Here is a 20,263-nt window from a genome sequence, read left to right as displayed (position 1 = left end):
AGTCAGCATAGGATGGTGGTTTGTCGGGTGACAAGGAAGAGGACAAAGACAGAACAAAGGACAAAGTGGTGGAAGCTGAAAAGAGAGGACTGTTCTATGTTTTTCAGGGAGGGGTTGAGAAAGAATCTGGGTGGTCAGGGAGAGCTCCCAGATGACTGGACAACTACAGCTAATGTAATCAGGGAGACAGGTAGGAGAGTACTTGGTGTGTTGTCTGGAAGGAAAGTAGTTAAGGAGACTTGGTGGTGGAATGGGGAAGTGCAGGAGTATATAAAGAGAAAGAGGTTAGCAAAGAAAAAGTGGGACACTGAGGAGACTGAAGAGAGCAGACAGGAGTACAGGGAGATGCAGCACAAGGTAAAGGTAGAGGTGGCAAAGGCCAAACAAAGGGCATATGATGACTTGTATGCTAGGTTGGAAAGTAAGGAGGGAGAGAATGATTTATACAGGTTGGCAAAACAGACCAACCTGTGGAGGTATGGAAGTGTCTACGAGAGGAGGCAGTAGAGTTTCTGGTTGGACTATTCAACAGGATCTTAGAGAGTGAGGGGATTCCTGAGGAATGGAGAAGAAGTGTGATGGTGCCCATTTTTAAGAATAAAGGAGATGTTCAGAATTGCAGTAATTATAGAGGAATAAAGTTGATGAGCCATACAATGAAGTTATGGGAAAGAGTAGTGGAAACTAGACTGAGAGCAGAAGTCAGCATTTGTGAGCAACAGTATGGTTTCATGCCTAGAAAGAGTACTACAGATGCAGTATTTGCTTTAAGAATGCTGGTAGAGAAATACAAAGAAGGTCAGAGGGAGCTGCATTGTGCCTTTGTAGATCTGGAAAAAGCCTATGACAGGGTGCCGAGAGAGGAACTATGGTACTGTATGAGGAAGTCTGGAGTGGCAGAGAAGTATGTTAGACTGGTGCAGGACATGTATGCCAACTGTGAGACAGCGGTGAGGTGTGCTGTAGGTGTGACAGAGAGGTTCAAGGTGGAGGTGGGACTACATCAGGGTTCGGCTCTGAGTCCCTTCTTGTTTGCGGTGGTGATGGACAGACTGACAGATGAGGTTAGACAGGAATCTCCATGGACTATGATGTTTGCAGATGACATTGTGATCTGTGGTGAGAGCAGAGACCAGGTGGAGGAAAAGCTCGAGAGGTGGAGATATGCTCTAGAAAGGAGAGGAATGAAGGTTAGTCCCAGCAAGACAGAATATATGTGTGTGAATGAGAGGAACCCAAGAGGAAACCATGAGGCTACAGGGAGTGGAGATAAAGAAGGTGGAGGATTTTAAGTATTTAGGGTCAACAGTCCAGAGCAGTGGAGATTGTGGAAAAGAGGTGAAGAAACGTGTTCAAGCTGGTTAAAAGTGTCAGGGGTAATGTGTGATAAAAGAGTATCAGTCAGAATGAAAGGAAAGATATACAAGACAGCAGTGAGACCAGCGCTGTTGTATGGTCTAGAGACAGTGGCACTGAGGAAAAGACAGGACGCAGAGCTGGAGGTAGCAGAGATGAAGATGTTGAGGTTCTCTTTGGGAGTGAAGGTGGATAGGATCAGGAATATGTCTCATGTTTTTGAACCTGCGCTTGTTAAGTGTCCACCAGTGCAGGATCTTGACTGGATGAGATGCTGTCTTCATTTGTGTAGCACACTTTCTGATGTTTATTTGAATAGGCAATGCAATAACTTGAAAGACAAAATGCAATTCACAAATACACATGAATATCCCATAAGCCCTGCCCCCGACATTTCAACTCTTTTTTTTATTTTTTTTTAAGTCCCGTCCCTAACTGAAACGTTTGGTTCCTGCAGTTGTTGAGGCGGAAATGTGTTTTGAACTGTTTTTACACATAGCTCTGTTTAGTCGTGTTTCCACCCGGTGGATCCGGTCAGTTTGGATCAGTCTGGATAATTCTAGATCAGTCAGGATAATTTTAGATCAGTCTGGATCCGTTTGGTCCAGTCTGGATCTGTTTGGTCCAGTCTCGATTAGTTTGGATCAGTCTGGATAATTCTGGATCAGTCTGGATGAGTTTGGTTCAGTCTCGATCAGTTTGGATAATTCTGGATCAGTCTGGATGAGTTTGGTTCAGTCTCGATCAGTCTGGATCAGTTTGGTTCAGTCTGGATCAGTTTGGTTCAGTCTGAATCAGTTTGGATCAGTTTGTTTAAGTGTGGATCAGACTCGTTCAGTTTGGATCAGCCTGGATCAGTTTGTTTCAGTGTGGATCAGACTGGATCAGTTTGTTTCAGTGTGGATCAGAGTAGATCAGTTTGTTTCAGTGTGGATCAGACTGGTTCAGTTTGGATCAGACTGGATCAGTTTGTTTCAGTGTGGATCAGACTGTTCAGTTTGGATCAGACTGAATCAGTTTGTTTCAGTTTAGATCAGACTGGTTCAGTTTGGTTCAGTTTGTTTCAGTATGGATCAGACTGGTTCAGTTTGGATCAGACTGGATCAGTTTGTTTCAGTGTGGATCAGACTGGTTCAGTTTGGATCAGTTTGTTTCAGTGTGGATCAGACTGGTCCAGTGTGGATCAGTTTGGTTGAAAACTGTATTTTTTGCGTGCTTCCTTCAGGAATAGAACCAAAATAACCAGCTTCAACCGACCATTCTTTGGCAGGGGGACAAAATGTCCTCACTGATGCAAAATGTCCTCACTGAAACAAAATGTCCTCACTTAAACTAAATGTCCTCACTTTGAATAGATGTCCACACTTTGCCTAGATGTCCTCACTTTGACTAAATATCCTCACTTTGACTAAATGTCCTCATTTTGGCTAAATATCCTCACTTTGACTAAATGTCCTCACATATACAAAATGTCCTTACTGATACAAAATGTCCTTACTGATGCAAAATGTCCTCACCGATACAAAATGTCCTCATTGAAGCAAAATGTCCTCACGGATATCCTCACTTAAACAAAATGTCCTCACTTTGACTAAATGTCCTCACAGATACTAAATGTCCTTACTGATACAAAATATCCTAATTTTGACAATTTTGTTCTTGAAAACATGGCTGCCAACACAAGGAAAAGCTAATAAAATCTACACCAGTTTAAGTGCACAATGTCTACATCACTTTATCTCACTGTTAGACAGACTTTTCCAACAGGAAACGTTTGTAAACCACTCACTCTTCCACACCAAAGTCCATAGAGAAAATCAGTGATTCATAATTTAATTATAGTCTTATTTATTAAAAGACTGTGTGAAGGTGTTTCTCATGTAGGGAGTGGTGGGGCGGCGCTCTCTCTCACCCTCTATTGTCCTGAATGAACGCTGTAATTTGAAAGGTGTGAGTCATTACTGTTTCACCTGAGCTTCTCTCCTCCTCCAAATGTGAAACTGTGGGATTTCATCTCTTTCAGTTTCCATTTCCTGCCTTTGTCTAAAAGCACCACATGAATATTAAAATCAGAGAAACGCCGCTGCTCCTGCCGCCGCCTCCGCAACAAATCCTCTATCTGCACATGGATCATAATTCAATTGGAAGGCGACACATTTATCAGGAGGAGCATAGTGTTTTTGTGGTGGCTGCTTAAATGTTTATAAGGCAGTGCCACAGGGAAGGTGAATGAGCTAGAGATGCCCTCAAATCCATCCACATGAATAATGGCACATGTTCATGTGAGTCCAACATGTGGCTGTTTTTATCCTTCACCATAAAAAACCCCAGAAACATTAAAGTAAAGTGAAGAATCGTCTGTAGCTATGGAACTGAAACCCCGTCATTCCACAGCTCATAAATGTCATCCACTTCATTAATCATCAACTATTTTGATTTTAAATAATTAAAAACACTCTTCTTTGATTTTTCAGCTTCTTAAATGTGAATATGTTCCAGTTTCTTTGATTTTTCAGCTTCTTAAATGTGAATATGTTCTAGTTTCTTTGTTCCATTTAAACAAATAAATCACTTCTGTTTGTGGACAAAAACAAGACATTTGACAAACGTCATCATTTCCAGGTTTGATCAGCATTTTCTGAACCAAACAACTAAATAATGGTTAGTTACAGCCCCTACATTCAGGTAGCTAGGACGATCATGTATTTAAATTTCTTGTTACGATTATCCTCACGAAAATTAACTGCGAAAATGTTGCTTTAAACTTTTAAAATGTCTATAATCTTAATTAAAACTCACAGTTACAGATTTACTCTTTTTTTAAATCACAGTGCTTGATAAAAACACATTCATAAATTCAATTTCTATACGATGACAAAAAGGAATTTAAAGAGCGAGCAAGAGAGAGAGATATTTCCCAGAATGCCTGAGCAGCTGTGCAGCCAGAGCCGTGGGTGGAAAAAGCCAATTACAAAAGACAAGCCAGTTCTATTTATATGTTGAATAATATTTGATAAATAGAGGCAATTTAATGTGCTTTGCATAAAGCATTTAAAGAAACATTAAGCGCGAGACGCCGCAGCAGCAAACAATAAAGAAGGTTTTAAAAAAAAAAACACTCGACGAGTGGTTTTTTGCATAAATAAAAAAAGGAGATGTTAGTTCCACGTCCTGTTCAAAAATATAATATAAATATTCAGTTTGTTTTACATTTTCATATAAATATGGAAACGACGTTAGCTTAAAGGTCCACTCTGAATGTATTATTTTCATCACCGATGAATCTGATCTGAAGTCCACACCAAACATCACAGAGAAAATCAGTGATTATAGCTGGCGAGGACACAGGAGCTGCTGGTCCTCTGCTGCCTTGTGTGGTCACTTTGTGTCACTGAGGTAAATCTGAGATATCACTGATGTAGATTTTTATCAGCCGAGTGTTTTAGAAAGTGACTCAAATGTGTTGTCTTTGTATAAACTGATTTATTTAGTCTGACCTCTCTCCCACACCAAACCCCATAGAAAAAAATCAGTGATTTTAATATCACAGCACACAGGAGTTGTTGATCCAATGCTACCTCCATGATTAAGTTCAAATGTCTTATTTTGTCACTTCGCAATTGAAAATCCTAAATTAGAATTTACTTTAGTGACACCAAGTGACCACACGATAGAGTTCTCAACGGGCCTGAAAATTACAACCCGACCCGACCCAGCCCGCGGGTCTTTACACCCGAACCCGACCCGGCCCGAAATACATTTTCCCATTATACGAAGCGCAGTGTTTTATTTGCAGCGAGAATGGGTGCTGCTGCTGCTGCTGCTGTTGACGCAGCACCTGTCTCCTGGCGCGTGTCATCTGGGTGCTCCGGTACCGGCTGCTGCGCAGCTAACAGGCGGGACTTCACATACGTCCATTTGCTGTACATTTGTACATTTGCCCTTTGGTCAGCGGGCAGCATCCGCAACTGGTTTAATTTCGGCCACAGGAATGTTGCAGCTTTGTGGACTGGTGCGCAAAAGCGGTGCGCATGCAGGGGCATCAGGTCTGCCCCTCTCCATCAAGCAGGCATCCAGATTTACTCTTCACCACACGTGAACACCGATGATTCACATCAATCAACATATAATTTACAACCTGCAAGAAACGTGTTTTATTGAGCGGAAAATAGGAAGCCCAAGGCCAGACCCGACCAGCCTCATTTGCAAATTTTTTCAAACCCACGTGTCTGGTCGGGTTTTTCGGGCCAGCCCGACCTGTTGAGAACTCTACCACACGAGGCAGCAGTAAACCAGCAGCTCCTGTGTCCCCGCCAGCTAAAATCACTGATTTTCTCTATGGAGTTTGGTGAGGTCTAACAGTGAGATAAAGACATGAACATGTTCTTCTTCTACTTGGATGATGATGACTTTATTTTTATGACCTCCCTATCTCTTCTATTCATTCACATGCACACACACACACACACAAAGTAAAGACCCTGGAAATGTTGTTTTGAATAAGGGCCAGAAAAGATGTCGTGAGGTCACCGACTTCTCACAGCTTTCATCTGCCTGTCAAAGGCCGGGGGATTAATCAGGAAGAGCTGGCTTTAATCTCATAGATTACTCTCCTCACAGACAGTTCAGGTGCAGATTAACGTGTGTGTGTGTGATGTCACAGGATAAATGCATGAGGACGAAAATAAAGACTGATGTTTCTGCAGGATGGAAACATCAAAGTGATAGTTCAGGTCATATATTTGCATATTTGCATATTTGCCAGACAAACCTTTCTAACAGGAAACTTAAAGTCATGACCCCAGTAAATATCATGAGGACACTCTACTTTGTCCTTTCACTCTTCTTGTTATCATGAGATTTGATGTGTAACCAGGTTTAAGTTACTGGAACAATGTTAACTTAGAAACACGTGAGGTCACAGAAACTCTGAGGCCGGGTTTGTCACATTCTCCTGTCACTGACACAGAGGACGGTAACCCGAGACCCCCGTGTCGTCTACTCTCTCTCGGGGACGTCGTCCCATTGGCCGAGTGTTCCTGTCCGTGATGTTTGTGGCAGCAGGAAGGATGAGGTTACCCTGTCTGTGACAGCCTCAGCTGCTCAGGTTGTCCCTGTGGTGGAGACGCCGACGACGTCCAGCAGCCGCTCGTTGATGTGTGAGTGGTGAAGGACTGAAGTTTGGGAGACATATTTGAGTCATGCCGTCTCTGTGGACGAGATACCGACAGGTTCCTCACACCGAGGCTGATGGAGCCTTTAACTACAGCCGAGCATCCACCAGACCAGGACTGGTTAACTCTGGTGGGTCAGCGTGAACCTGCAGCTCTTTTGTCTCTGACTTTATTAGTAAACATGAACTGACGTCCACTCTCCGGCGACGAACGGTGCATTCCATTAGGAGTTTTCAGTTCGTAGTTGGAGGTTTTAACTGGAATGCTCCGTCAGGTCCGACTTTAAGCTTCAGCAGCATTTAGGCTAACAGTGCAAATGCTAACTAGCTGCTTTTCACTTCTGTGGAAATCTGTGCTTCATTGATGTTGACGAGAGTATGTGAGGATCCACTGTAAGGGCTTAAGCCTGCTAACAATTCTAACGCTAACTAGCTGCTTTATAGTTTTGCAGAAATTTGTGCTTGGGTTGAGGCTGCATGAAGACGGTCGTATGTGAGGATCCAGTGTAAGGGCTAAGAAAATGCTATGCTAACAATGCTAACGCTAACTACCTGCAAAGCAGTTAAGTGTGAAATTGTACTTTAGTTCGAGGCTTCAAGAAGACGGTAGTACGTGAGGATCCAGCCTATGGGCTAAAAGAAAGCTATGCTCATAATGCTTACTAGCTACTTTTCAGTACTGCGTAAATCTTTGCTTCAGTCAAGGCTGTGGGAAAACAATGTGAGGATCCAGTGTAAGGGCTACGATCTGCTATGCTAACAATGCTAATGCAACCTAACCACTTCTCAGTACTATGGACCTCAGGTTTGGGTCGAGGCTTCGTCATGAAGGCGAGAGCAGTTGAAGTTCCTTCATGGTGAAACATAAATAACAACTTCATCTTGTGTTTTTTAAAAGTCTGACTGTCATCACGTCTGAGTTGTACAGGAGGAGCAGGTGTTTGCGTAAAAGCGTTGGTGCTGTTATTAATTTCTCTGTTGTTGTTGCCACTGCGTCGATGATGGATTTGATCCGCAGTAATGGCCTCCTCTTGGCTGGAGGGTGGACGCTGTAATTCATCAGAACCATGTGACCACACCAGCACTGGCACCAGCAACGGCACAATCTCTCTATCTGAGGCGGTGATTATGCAGCCGTCGCTGCAGATCTAGAGTCAGACACTCACAGTGATGCATTGCCTCTATTACTGCACTGAAACTGCCGCTGTGCTCTCAGCCACAGAGGGCTTTAATGCAATCCAGAGCCGCTGTCATTCATTCATTCATTCTCTCTCTGCCTGCGCACAACAAACACTGTGACGCAGTGTAAAATACTGTTCATTTAATAACAATTCCAATAAGTACACTCTGGAATAAAGTTTTGATTTTAGAATTTAAAGCAGAAATGGTTAATTTTAGTGTAAACATTTAAAGTTTCTAATTTTATGATAATTTTTTTATCCAAAACAACTACTATAAAAAGATATTTTTTAGAATTGTTTAATTGGTTTGAGCGTTTTTAGTGTTTGTTATCTTTAACCAAACCCTATAGAAAAAATCAGGGATTTTAACATCACAGCACACAGGAGTTGTTGATCCAAATCCTTTGTTCAGGTTCACCTCAGTGACACAAAGTGACCACACGAGGCAGCAGAGGACCAGCAGCTCCTGTTTCCCTGCCAGCTAAAATCACAGATTTTCTCTATGGGGTTTGGTATGGGAGAGTGAGTGGTTTATAAACTTCAGGGCTACTGAAATAATCTATTATCTATCGATTACTAAATTAACCTGCCAACTACTTTGATGATCGATTCATCAGTTTGAGTGGGGTTTTTTTGTTTATGTTTTTACTTTAATTGTTTCTTCTTATATTTCCTCTCCTCCTCAACCTCATGTCAGTATGTCTTCTTTGTCTTTTCCTTGTCCATGTAATTTTTCTTCATCCTCTTATTCTTCCTAGTCTTGTGGACCTGATGTAGCAGGTAATTGCAGAATCCATAATGAATGCTGTAAAGCAGTGGCGGCTGTGGGAAGTGGGTTGCCGTGTCGACGAGCCAACTCCAGCTTCAGTGAAGTTGATTAATCTCCAGACTCAACCGTGTTAAAGTGACCCAACTTTGCCCCAGAGCTCAGCACGTTACACACACACACACACACACACACACACACAAACACACACTTACAGGTGAATAATTACGTACAATGTCAGTCAGGAGATCGCAGTTTTCTCTTGGTGTGTCACATATTTTGCACCTGATTTCAGCTTCACGTTGTTTATAACAGTGGTGTGTGTTTTTGTGTTGTTGTTGTGTTTGTGTTTGACAGGAGTCTGTGGCTGCTGTGGTCCACTGAGGCCCAGGTACAAACGCCTGGTGGACAACATCTTCCCTGAGGACCCCAAAGTAAGAAAAAGCTAGTTATGAGTTAGAAGCTAGTTAGGGTTCGAGCAACTCTGTTGCAAGAACCCTATTGTAATCGTAAGGATTATTAGGTTTCGAGCAACAAGGTTGCAAGAACCTTATTGAATCCGAGTTCAATCTGAACCAAACATGCTGGGATTGCAGCCTATGCTCTAAAACGACCAGGAAAGCGTCATCTTGGATTGAAAGTAAATTTTTTGCCAAATTTGGCCATTTCGCACCAATGGTGTTTGAACAAACTTGTCCCACATCTTTCATGGGATCACCTTCAAACTTGGTGAGGTCACTGTGGACAAGTTGAGGATCCAAAGGTATCAAAATCTTTTCAATAAGTATCATGGTGTACAAGAAAAAGGGCAGCAAAGTTGGCGAAAATCACGATTCTTCGCAACACATAACAATCTCTTTTAACTTTGCGATGGAAGGTCAGATGTTAACCAAACTTGTGACGATCCATTATGGGCCCTTGCTGAAGATGCCTATGCAAAAACTGTACATTTCGAAAACAGCGCCTCCTGGTGGTAACAGAAAATACAACAAATTCACAATTTCGCTTATAACTTTTACAGAATTCATCATATCAAACTCAAAATCGGTGAAAACATTCAAAACACATGGTAGATGATGCGTGCTGAATATGGTAACAAATCGTTCAACGGTGTTGCCATGGCAACACTGCAAAGGATTCACTCAAAACTCTTATAACTTTGCGATAGAAGGTCCCATCCCAACCAAATTTGCTAGGGTTCAAGATGGACCATGGCTGAAGAAGTCTATCCAAAAACTGTACATTTTGAAAACAGCACCTGATAACAAATCATTCAACGGTGTTGCCATGGCAACACTGCAAAGGATTCACTAAACTGAGTGGTTCCTCATTCATTTTCATGCAGTACCTTTTTTTCGCCACATGATGGAGGTAGCTGCCTACAAATCTATATGAAAATATTCCATGTCAAAATCAGCACCCCCTGGTGACGGCAGATGAAATTACATTTACAGTTTTTCATGCTGCTTTAACAGGGATTATCCACTTGAAACTTGATATGTGAGACCTCAGACCCGTCCGGAACATGTCTATAAAGGATGAACTCCCAAAACAGGAAGTAAAGTCTTACATTGTCCGATCTTCACGAAATTTGATATGTGAGTAAAGGAACCATCCTTGAACACGTTTACGGACACACCTTTCACCCAACAGGAAGTCGGCCATTTTAAACAGGAAGTGCCCTCTAACTTAGCACAGGGACGCTGAAAATAGTCCGAGCTGAAAATAACTACAACAGAAAATAACTAGTACCGCAAGCGGTAAATGAACGGGAGATGAGCTAGAGGACTCGCGCGGGGACTTGGACGCACGGAGACTCGCAAGCCCTCAAGCTCGAACCCGTTCATTACCGCTTGCGGTACTAGTTATGAACTGGAACTAGAAGCTATTTATGAGTTAGAACAGACTTGGGCATTGTACGGCCCGTGGGCCAAATCCGCCCCTGCGGGATGATTCTGACCGGCCCGCGAAAGATTACATGATAATTAGAAAATAAAACATATTTTCTAAATATCTTATGGGTGGACTAAAACCATTATTTTGAAGCCAATTTATTCTCACAGTGCACGCAATCGTGCACATCAACTGTGCACGTGAAATGCTTGTGATTGACAACTTGTCTACCTTCCTTGTCACCCCTGAAAAATGTCAGCTCATGCCAAAAAGAGGAAAGTGGATGCCGAAAGCAGAACTTTCAAACAAATATGGACTACTAGTTTTTTCTTTGCTGAAGTCAAGGGTAAACCTGTCTGTTTGGTTTGTGGGGAGCATGTCGCTGTGTTGAAAGAATCCAATTGGAAACAGCATTACGAGACGAAACATGCTGAGAAATACAAAAATTTGACTGATACCGAACGAGCGCGGACATCAACGGATTTACTAACAAAGCTAGGAAAAAAAAAAAGGCTGTTTTACAAAGCTGCATTCAGCCAGGGATGCAGCGACCAGAACCAGCTTTGTGATAGCCCACAAAATCGCCCAGAACAGTAAGCCGTTCTCGGAGGGGGAGTTTGTGAAAGAGTGCATGGCCGAGTCCGCAGCACTGCTATGCCCAGAGAAAAAAGAAGCGTTTGAAAACATCCCGCTGTCCCGCCGCACCGTGATGAGAAGGGTGAAGGACATCGCAGAGAATCTGGAGTTTCAGCTGCAAAGTAAAGTGGGAAGCTTCGACTTTTTTTCTTTGGCTTTGGATGAGAGCTGTGACGTCCGTGACACAGCCCAGCTGCTCATATTCCTCCGGGGGATAACGCGCAACTTCAAGCTTACAGAGGAGCTGGCAGCAATGCGGCCAATGAAAGGAACCACAACAGGGAGTGATCTGTTCACCGAGGTAAAAGCATGCATGGACAAACTGGGACTCGAATGGGACAGACTGGCAGGTGTCACTACGGATGGATGTCCGAATTTGACGGAAAAATGTTGGGCTTTTGAAGAGATAAAGTGAGTGAACTCAACGCAGAGCAGAAATTGGTGTTTATACTGTACATTGTATTATTCATCAGCAAGCGTTGTGCAAGTCAGTGATAAAACTTAGCCATGTGGTTGATGTTGTTACTACAACAGTTAATTTCATCAGAGCGCGAGGCAGTATCAAAGGTCAATCACAGGCAGTTTGTTTCACTATTGGAGGAGCAAGAGAGCGAACGTGGTGATGTCAGGTACCACACAGCTGTCAGATGGCTCAGCCTGGGCAAAGTGCTAAAGGGTTTTGGGTTCTGAAATCAGAGATAAAAGAGTTTTGTGAGATGAAAGGCAAAACCATCCCAGCGCTGTCTGATAAGGACTGGATGGCAGATTTAACAATTGCTGTTGATGTGACTGCAATGATGAATGAACTGAACACACAACTGCAGGGCAAGGGCCTTTTTGCTCATGAAATGCATAGCCATGTGAAAGCCTTCATGACAAAGTTGCAATTAATTTCAAGGCAACTAGGCAGCAACAATCTCAAACACATGAAAACCCTAAAAAAAGTCAAACCATCAGCTGATCACCAGCACAGGTACTCATCCATGTTAGGAGCACTGCATGAGGAATTTTCAAGGCCTTTTCAAGATTTCAAAAAGGTTGAGAATGAAATGCAGCTGGTTTCCTCTCCCTTTACCTGCAGTGTTGATAGTGCACCCACTGCTGTTCAGCTTGAACTCATTGACCTGCAGTCTGATTCACTAATGAAAGAGCACTTTAAGTCAGCATCACTGCTAGAGTTCTACTCTGCTCTCAAGGAGGAGAACTTCAATTTCCAACATGAGGAGACATGCTCAGAAGATGTTGGTTCTCTTTGGATCCACCTACATATGTGAACAGACATTCTCAGTCATGAAGTTTACCAAATCTAGGTACAGATCCTCTCTCACTGATGAACATCTGTCAGCTGTGCTTCGCATCTCCATCTCAGACATTCAACCTGACTTTGATGGACTTGTTAAAGCTCAACAGAGACTGGATTTCTCACACTGAATGAAAAAAAAAAGAACTGAAGAACACTAAAATGTGGCAATATAACAAGTGAAATGGGATCTTTTTCTTTCTTGCACAGTTCTGAAAACATGCCTTAAAATAGGCATGTAAAGTCAAACAGGCTACAAAACTGGGACACTTTTCTTTACACAGTTCAGTGACATGTCTTGTTTATTTTGGCTACAAAGATGATGTGATGTCTTTAGAAAGCTAAGAAAATCCTTGTTTCAATAGTATATGAAACTCAAAATGCCCTTTGTTATTAATGTGACTGAAAATGAGTCAAATGTTTCACATGTTTATTCACATGTTTGTTTATCATTTTGGAAATTCTATTTGAATAAATGATATTTTTGAAAGCTAACCTCACCTTTTCATTGCCAAATAATAACATACACTCTTACCAGCGGTCAAAACAATGCCATTTACTGCTTTTTATATAGCAATAAAATGTATATTATGCATAATTGAGTTCGGCATTTTGGCCCGGCCCTCCAAAATATTTTCAGTTGCTCATTTGGCCCCCTGGGAAAAATAATTGCCCACCCCTGAGTTAGAAGCTAGTCTCAAGCTAGAGCTAGAAGCTAGACTCAAGCTAGAGGTAGAAGTTAATTATGAGCTAGGAGCTAGTTGCAAGCTAGAGCTAGAAGCCAACCACAAGCTAGAGCTAGAAGCTAGTTATGAACTAGAGCTAGAAGCTAGTTATGAGTTAGAAGCTAGTTTGAAATAGAACTAGAAGTTAGTTATGAGTTAGAAGCTAGTCACAAGCTGAAGCTAGTCTCAAGCCAGAGCTAGAAGTTAATTATGAGCTAGAAGCTAGTCGCAAGCTAAAGCTAACAGCTAGTTATGAGCTAGAAGCTAGTCACAAGCTAGAGCTAGATGTTAATTATGAGCTAGAAGCTAGTCGCAAGCTAGAGCTAGAAGTTAGTTATGAACTAGAAGCTGGTCACAAGCTAGGGCTAGAAGCTACTTATGAGCTAGAAGCTAGACACAAGCTAGAGCTAGAGGCTACTTATGAACTAGAAGCTAGTCACAGTTTAAGGGAGATTAGGGTTCCATTAGGGTGAAAAAAATCGCAGTAAAAAATGAAATGAATTGAAAATATAAATATCAGGAAAGGGTGTAAACACTGATTTTGATGTGTGAACTGTAAATGTGTAGGAGGAGTTAACAGTGACTCAGCACTTTCTGAATTCTGAGCAAACGCTGACATGTTTTAAGATGAATAAGAGAGGCTCCTCCCCCTCCTCATAGTTTCCCTCCACACTGTCATAAATCTGGTTATTAAACAACGCCACAACAACCTACAGTATTATAACCCATTTGCCTGGATGGCATGCGGTAATTAAAACAGGTTTTTCCTTCACTTGTCTCCTGGTGCTTCAGTGTGAACACACACTCCACCAGTCGAGACCTTGTCAGATTAATTAGACGAGGTCGCCACTGTTCAAGCTCTTTTATTTCACACCAGCTGAAAACACTGTGTCACTCTAAAGTTAAAGGGGCAGCCCCATGTTTATTACACCCAAGTATGTTTGTATGAGGTACGTCAGTGTAAGACTACGACATCTTAAGACTCTCCCACACCAAACCCTATAGAGAAAATCAATGATTTTAACATAACAGCACACAGGAGTTGTTGATCCACTGCTGCCTCCATCACTAAATTTTTCATTTTTTAAATTCGACATTTGAAAATCTTCATTCAGATTTACCTTAGTGACACAAAGTGACCACACAAGGCAGTAGTAGACCAACAACTCCTGCGTCCCCGTCAGCTAAAATCACCGAGTTTCTCTATGGGGTTTGGTGTGGGAGAGTGAGTGGTTTACAAACTTCAGTTTCCTGTTGGAAAAGTCTGTCTCACAGTGAGAAAAAGACGTGAACATAGTAGCTATCTGATGAAGATTTAATTTGCTGAAACACAGTAACAGGAAGGGATTAGACGCCCTCGTTCATGAGCTCATTCGCTTTCGTTTCTTAAATTCTGCAGGGTGGCCTCAGTAAATCCGACATGGAGAAGCTGACTTTCTACGCCGTGTCGGCTCCAGAGAAACTGGACAGGATCGGAGCTTATCTCGCCGAGAGACTGAGCAGAGACGTCGTACGACATCGATATGGGTGAGTGACACTTTTGAAACGTGTGACACTCTGCAGTAGGGGTGTGCGATATATATTGTCCACAATAGTATCTTAATTGTTGTTTTAATGATGTGTGAAATCATAATAACGAGTATGTCGGAATCATTTTGCAAGAACCAATCAAAACACGCCTTTTTGAGAGGCCACACATACACGGCATGATCAAGCATAGTAGGACAGACTGCGGCGCATGTGCATGAGAACACATGCGGTGTCCACGCTTCACAACAGCAAGCTAACATAGCTGCATGTACAGCTGAAGTTAAACATGAATGAACAAACACTAACTCTATCAGCCTCAGAATCCACATGGTTAGATTTAGTAGTTAAGCGTGGATCCTCCTCTCTCACATGGAGGTGGGTTAGCTTCCAAAACACTGATGTCACTCAAAAGACGCCAATCTGTAAACCATGTGGGAAAGCGGTTGCCGTCAAAGACTCGACAACAGGTATATTTTTGAAAGAGATATGTAGTTGAGACAATATTGCCATACTGGTATATTATATATTATTTTTATGTTGCCTTGCGAACGCTATTTAATAAAGCCGACCACTTCTCTCTCAGCCGACAAGCCTAGTTCAGCTGCTCAGCCACGGCCCTTACATCTACGTACTACATATGGCGCATTTCCACCGACTCCACTCGCCTCGCCTCGGCATTACACGACACGATTAGGTTGCATCTCCACTACAAAAAAGTACCTACTTAACGTGGGTGGAGTCATAACTGCATGGCTGAGTGAAACTACGATGACTTTGTTTTATACGCGACACACACCCTCCCACATACAAACACACACACACACACACAAGTGACTAGTCGTGACCCACGTTTTTAGGATTGTTAAGTAGTTAATTTATCTACAATTCGGCACTGTTCGGCTTGATTTCTGTCCACGCGTCTCCGGAGTACAGCCTCCTACTCCACAGACTACAGCGGCAGCGGTCTGTGGCTCGCGATCAGCGGCACTGTCCCTAAATACACCACTCCACTTTAAAAGACTCCTGTTGAATATAGAGGTTTCCCTGGTAGTTTAACCCACATTGTTAGGATTGTTAAGTAGTTTTAAGTGATCTACAGTTTGGCGCTGTTCGGCTTGATTTGTGTGTGAGAGGTCTCTTCCTGTGACGGGACTCAGCGGCCGGCAGTCTGACCAATCATCGCATAGTACCTGATTTTAAACATGCTTGGAACTTCGCCTGAGCAGCCTGGTACCAGGAGCAGCCAGGCTAGTGGAAACGCTACTTAAACCGTGCCGTGGCGAGGCGAGGCGAGTAGAGCCGCTGGAAATGCGCCAATAGTGTTGTCCCGCCCACGCTTCACATCACAACAGACATTTGAACGAAAACGACACGGTGCAGGTGGAGAGAAAAAGAAAAACAATGATGGCACTGTTATTTTCCTAAATAAAATGTGTACTTTTACTCCGATACATTTTTCTTAACCATCTTCGTTACTCGTTAATACAAAATAAAAGTTGATCTGGTGACGTAATGCCTGTTTGTCATCACTAGTTTTAAGCGGCACCAGCTGTTAGCCACTCAGCTGTTAGCCGCAGATTTTGGCTCCAAGTGGACTTAAAATACATCAGCGGCTCGTTGTTTACAGTGTCCGACACCGAGGCTCTGGTTCCCTGTCTCTGGGTTTCTGTTGTACACTCCGGACACCGGGTTTCTGTCAGCTGTTTCAGCTGTCAGCTGAGTGGCCAACCGGTGAGCTAGCGAGCTAACCCGTTCTGTTCAAAATATCGTTATAATAACGCATATCGCCATTCAAACAAAAAATATCGCAATATCAGTTTTAGTATATATCGCCCAGCCCTATCGACAACCAATTTGTTTCACCGTCTGTGAATCAGCGCACAGAATATTAAGAATATGAAAAGCTTTGGCAGTCAGCGGTCAATCAAGACGACAAGAAAACACACTCACAAACTTTGGCAGCAGTTTAATGTGTATCTACATTCTCATGTTAGTTCTTGTAGTTCAAATATGATGAGTATTGTTTACATTAGTTTAAAATGCTCTTATGATAGTTTTTGTTGCTCGTTGTGAAATATTGTGAAAGAATGTTTAAGTTAATGAATAAGTTTTTCTGATCCTGTTTTTCTTGAACCAGTGGTTTTTTGTCATTATTCTCATTAAGATATAATAAACTATTAACAAGAGCAGCTGGTACAACAGGCCTTCCATGCTTTTGCTAACACATTTCTGAGGATTGCAAAATATCACCAATTATTGTTATCGGCAAAATCCCCAAAAATATTGGGATATTGATTTTCATAAATATCGGGTCGTCCACCGCTTGTCTTCTGTCAGGTACGTGGTCATCGCCATGGAGGCTCTGGACCAGCTGCTGATGGCCTGTCACTCTCAGAGCATCAAACCCTTCGTGGAGAGTTTCCTGCACATGGTGGCCAAACTGCTGGAGTCCAGAGAACCTGACCTGCAGGTCCTTGGCACCAACTCGGTAAGAGTCCAAGAACCTCCGTGCTATTGTATCGTTCAGTGAGACATCTCGCCCGTGTCTCCCGACACCACGACCACGTTTAAACACTTATGTTTCTGATTTATCTCTGACAGAAAACGTCACTTTATTTTTGTTAAATAAATATTCATAAAAATATTATATTTTCTCTATGGACTTTGGTGTGGGAGAGTGAGTGGTTTACAAACTTTAGTTTCCTGTGTAACAGTGAGATAAAGACGTGAACATGTTCTTAAAGATGTCGTAGATTTAAACTGATGTGAATCTTTTGTTAAGTGTCTAAAATCTTTAAATGCCAAACTCATTCCCAGTGAGAAACTTTCTGACATTTAAAGTTGAAAGTTTTTTTCTCTCTCTTAAAAAAATGGAGATGGTAAAACCTTCTGTAAATGAGCGGACCACGACCTCTGACCCTTGACCTTTCCTCTCTGGCTGTGATGTTTGACACTAATTAAGAGTCTCCAGTGAAGCAGACGAGCAGTTTTTACCTTACGTTAATGGTTTATCTCCCTGTTGTTGTTGTGAAGACACAAACAAACAAAGTCATTAAGCTGATAATTACAAGAAGAAAGAAACACAACAACACAGAAATATTATAATAATCCAGACTGTGTGTCTCTGTGTGCGTGTGTGTGTGTCTGGTGTGTGTGTGTGTGTCTGCGTGTGTGTGTGTCTGTGCGTGTGTGTCTGCGTGTGTCTGTCTGTACGTGTGTCTGTGTCTGCGTGTGTGTGTGTGTGTGTGTGTGTGTGCGTGCGTGTGTGTGTCTCCTCTGTCAGAGTGTAAATAATGCAGAAGCTTCCACATGGAAACCTTCAGCTCTGTTTCCTCTCACATGAGACGATGGAAAGAGAAGAGAAACTTTGGTTTCATCTTCAGCTGCTGTGAAGGACAGAAGATGCTGGAGGATTATCGAGTCTAATAATGATCAGTGTTAAATCAGCTTTTTATCTTAACATTAATATTAATTATATTCAGGTGTTTTATTTAGTTTATCTTATTTTTTTGGGAGTTGTTGTGTGCAGTACTGACACAGTCAGCACTGACTGAGCTGTGAGCACCCCCTGCTGCTGGGAGAGGCAGGCACATTTTCAGTGAAGCCACATAAAATCTACGATATCTTAAGAACATGTTCACGTCTTTATCTCACTGTGAGACAGACTTTTCCAACAGGAAACTGAAGTTTGTAAACCACTCACTCTCCCCCACCAAAACCCATAGGGAAAATCAGTGATTTTCACTGGAGCTGCTGGTCCTCTGCTGCCTCTTGTGGTCACTTTGTGTCACTGAAGTCAATCTGAATGAAAATTTTTCAATGCCGAATTTTACAAAATAAGACATTTGAAGTTAGTGATGAACAACTCCTGCTTTGGTGTGGGAGAGTGAGTGGTTTAAGTGTCTAAAATCAGTTTCATCAATCAAACAGAGGTCTGTCGCTGCCTCTCATCAGCACAGCTAAATGTCTAGCGTTTAGGTCGACACTCAGACGTCCCTGTTATTATTGTTCATGTATATTTTATTTATTTGTTGTTGTTGTTGCAGCTGCATTTGAATAAGACTAATTTGTAAGTCACGTGTCCCACTCACTGTGGTCAGTCGTGACCTGTGAGCTGAGTCATCACACACTCTCACACCTGAGCTGCTGCAACACAGTCATGATACATGAGGAGGAGGATGAAGAAGAGGAGAAGCACTCTGCTGCTCATCCTCCATTAACCCCCCCCCACACACACACACACACGGTCAGAGGTCAGGTACAAAAAAGGAGTGTTGTTGTCACAGATGCTGAAGTGGACACAGAAGACACTCTGAGCTCGTTTGAAAGGAGAAAATGATCGTGAGGACAAAAGAGGGTTTGCTCTCTCCTGCTCGTGATCATTATCTCCATCACCTCCAGTTCACCAGTGAACAACAACAGAGACTGATCCAGAACCTGGTATCTATGTCCACACCTGAGTCCAAGCACAGATCCAGTACCTGGTCTTTGGTCTCTGTGTCCACACCTGAGTCCAAGCACAGATCCAGAACCTGGTCTTTGTGTTCACACCTGAGTCCAAGCACTGATCAGAACCTGGTCTCTGTGTCCACACCTGAATCCAAGCACAGATCCAGAACCTGGTCTCTCTGTTTCTTTGGCTGATATTCAGACCAATAATGGCAACAATCAGTGATAATCTGAGCTGACATGAATTTACAGTTAAAAATGAAATTTGAATCTTAAAAACAAAAAGTTTAGTTTTAATTCCGTTAACATTTGAAGATTAAAACAACAACTCATCAATAACTAAACTTTGATCATCGTTTAATCAATTAAAACAAAATTAAAGTTTTTGTGATTTTCAGCTTCTCTCTCTCTCTCTCCCCCTCTCTCCCTCTCTCCCCCTCTCTCTGTCTCTCTCTCTCTCCCCCTCTCTCTCTCCCTCTCTCTCTCTCTCTCTCTCTGTCTCTCCCTCTGTCTCTTTCTCACCCCATCTCCCTCTCTCTCTCTCTCTCTTGGGGAGGTGGTCTTAAGCCACAAAGACAGTGGGGGGGTCGGGAATCTCTTCTCCAGAGAATTCACTCCCTGACGTCCCTGGACGACTTTTAAAAATAACGGCAGAGTTCGAGAGAACTAAAATGGTTTTTATGAATGTATATGCCCCTGTTATTGGAGGAGACGGACTGGTGTTTTTAGATACTTTGAAAGAAGCCCTTTCCAAGTGTTGTAATGACACATATCTGTTTTTAGGAGGGGATTTTAATTGCACAGTGAACCCTGTGTTGGACAGAAATCACCTAGAACCTAGTGCTGCTTCAAAAAAGTGTCTGACAAAAAAATAAAAAATGTTGAGCTTTGTGATGTGTGGAGATCGATTCACAAGAATCAGCGCCAGTACACCTGGGCTCGCTGCACAACTTGTTGTCGTTGGCCAGACTTGATCGTTTTTACTGTTATGAGCACCATGTCAATGTTTTTAAGAATTGTTTTATTAGTCCTGTGGGTTTCTCTGACCACTCTCTTGTGCACTGTGTGGTTTATATAAAAAAACATCAGATGTAAAAGTGCATACTGGCATTTTAACACCACACTGTTGTCAGAAAATGGTTTTAAGAATGTATTCAGTTATTTTTGGTTTTATTTTAGAAAAAACAAATCTGAGTACAGCTCGTTACAGCAGTGGTGGGACGTTGGAAAAGTCCAAATCAAACAGCTCTGCTT

At 42.4% G+C, this 20,263-nt stretch overlaps 1 protein-coding gene across 3 annotated transcripts in view; it reads left to right on the top strand.

Moving 5' to 3' along the window:
* Nucleotides 1-20,263, top strand: part of efr3a (EFR3 homolog A (S. cerevisiae)) — a 61,878-nt gene that overhangs the window by 9,597 nt on the left and 32,018 nt on the right. For all 3 annotated transcript variants that reach the window (XM_058627192.1, XM_058627183.1, XM_058627201.1), the window contains exons 3-5: nucleotides 8,834-8,910; nucleotides 14,430-14,557; nucleotides 16,898-17,048. In XM_058627192.1, the coding sequence (XP_058483175.1) occupies nucleotides 8,834-8,910; nucleotides 14,430-14,557; nucleotides 16,898-17,048 (356 nt within the window). The remainder of the gene's footprint in view (nucleotides 1-8,833; nucleotides 8,911-14,429; nucleotides 14,558-16,897; nucleotides 17,049-20,263) is intronic.

The sequence above is a fragment of the Solea solea genome, chromosome 1 (genome assembly GCF_958295425.1).
Source record: "Solea solea chromosome 1, fSolSol10.1, whole genome shotgun sequence".
Taxonomy (NCBI): Eukaryota; Metazoa; Chordata; class Actinopteri; order Pleuronectiformes; family Soleidae; genus Solea; species Solea solea.
The sequence above is the reverse complement of the archived record's forward strand: the minus strand, read 5'-3'. Positions and strand labels throughout refer to the sequence as shown.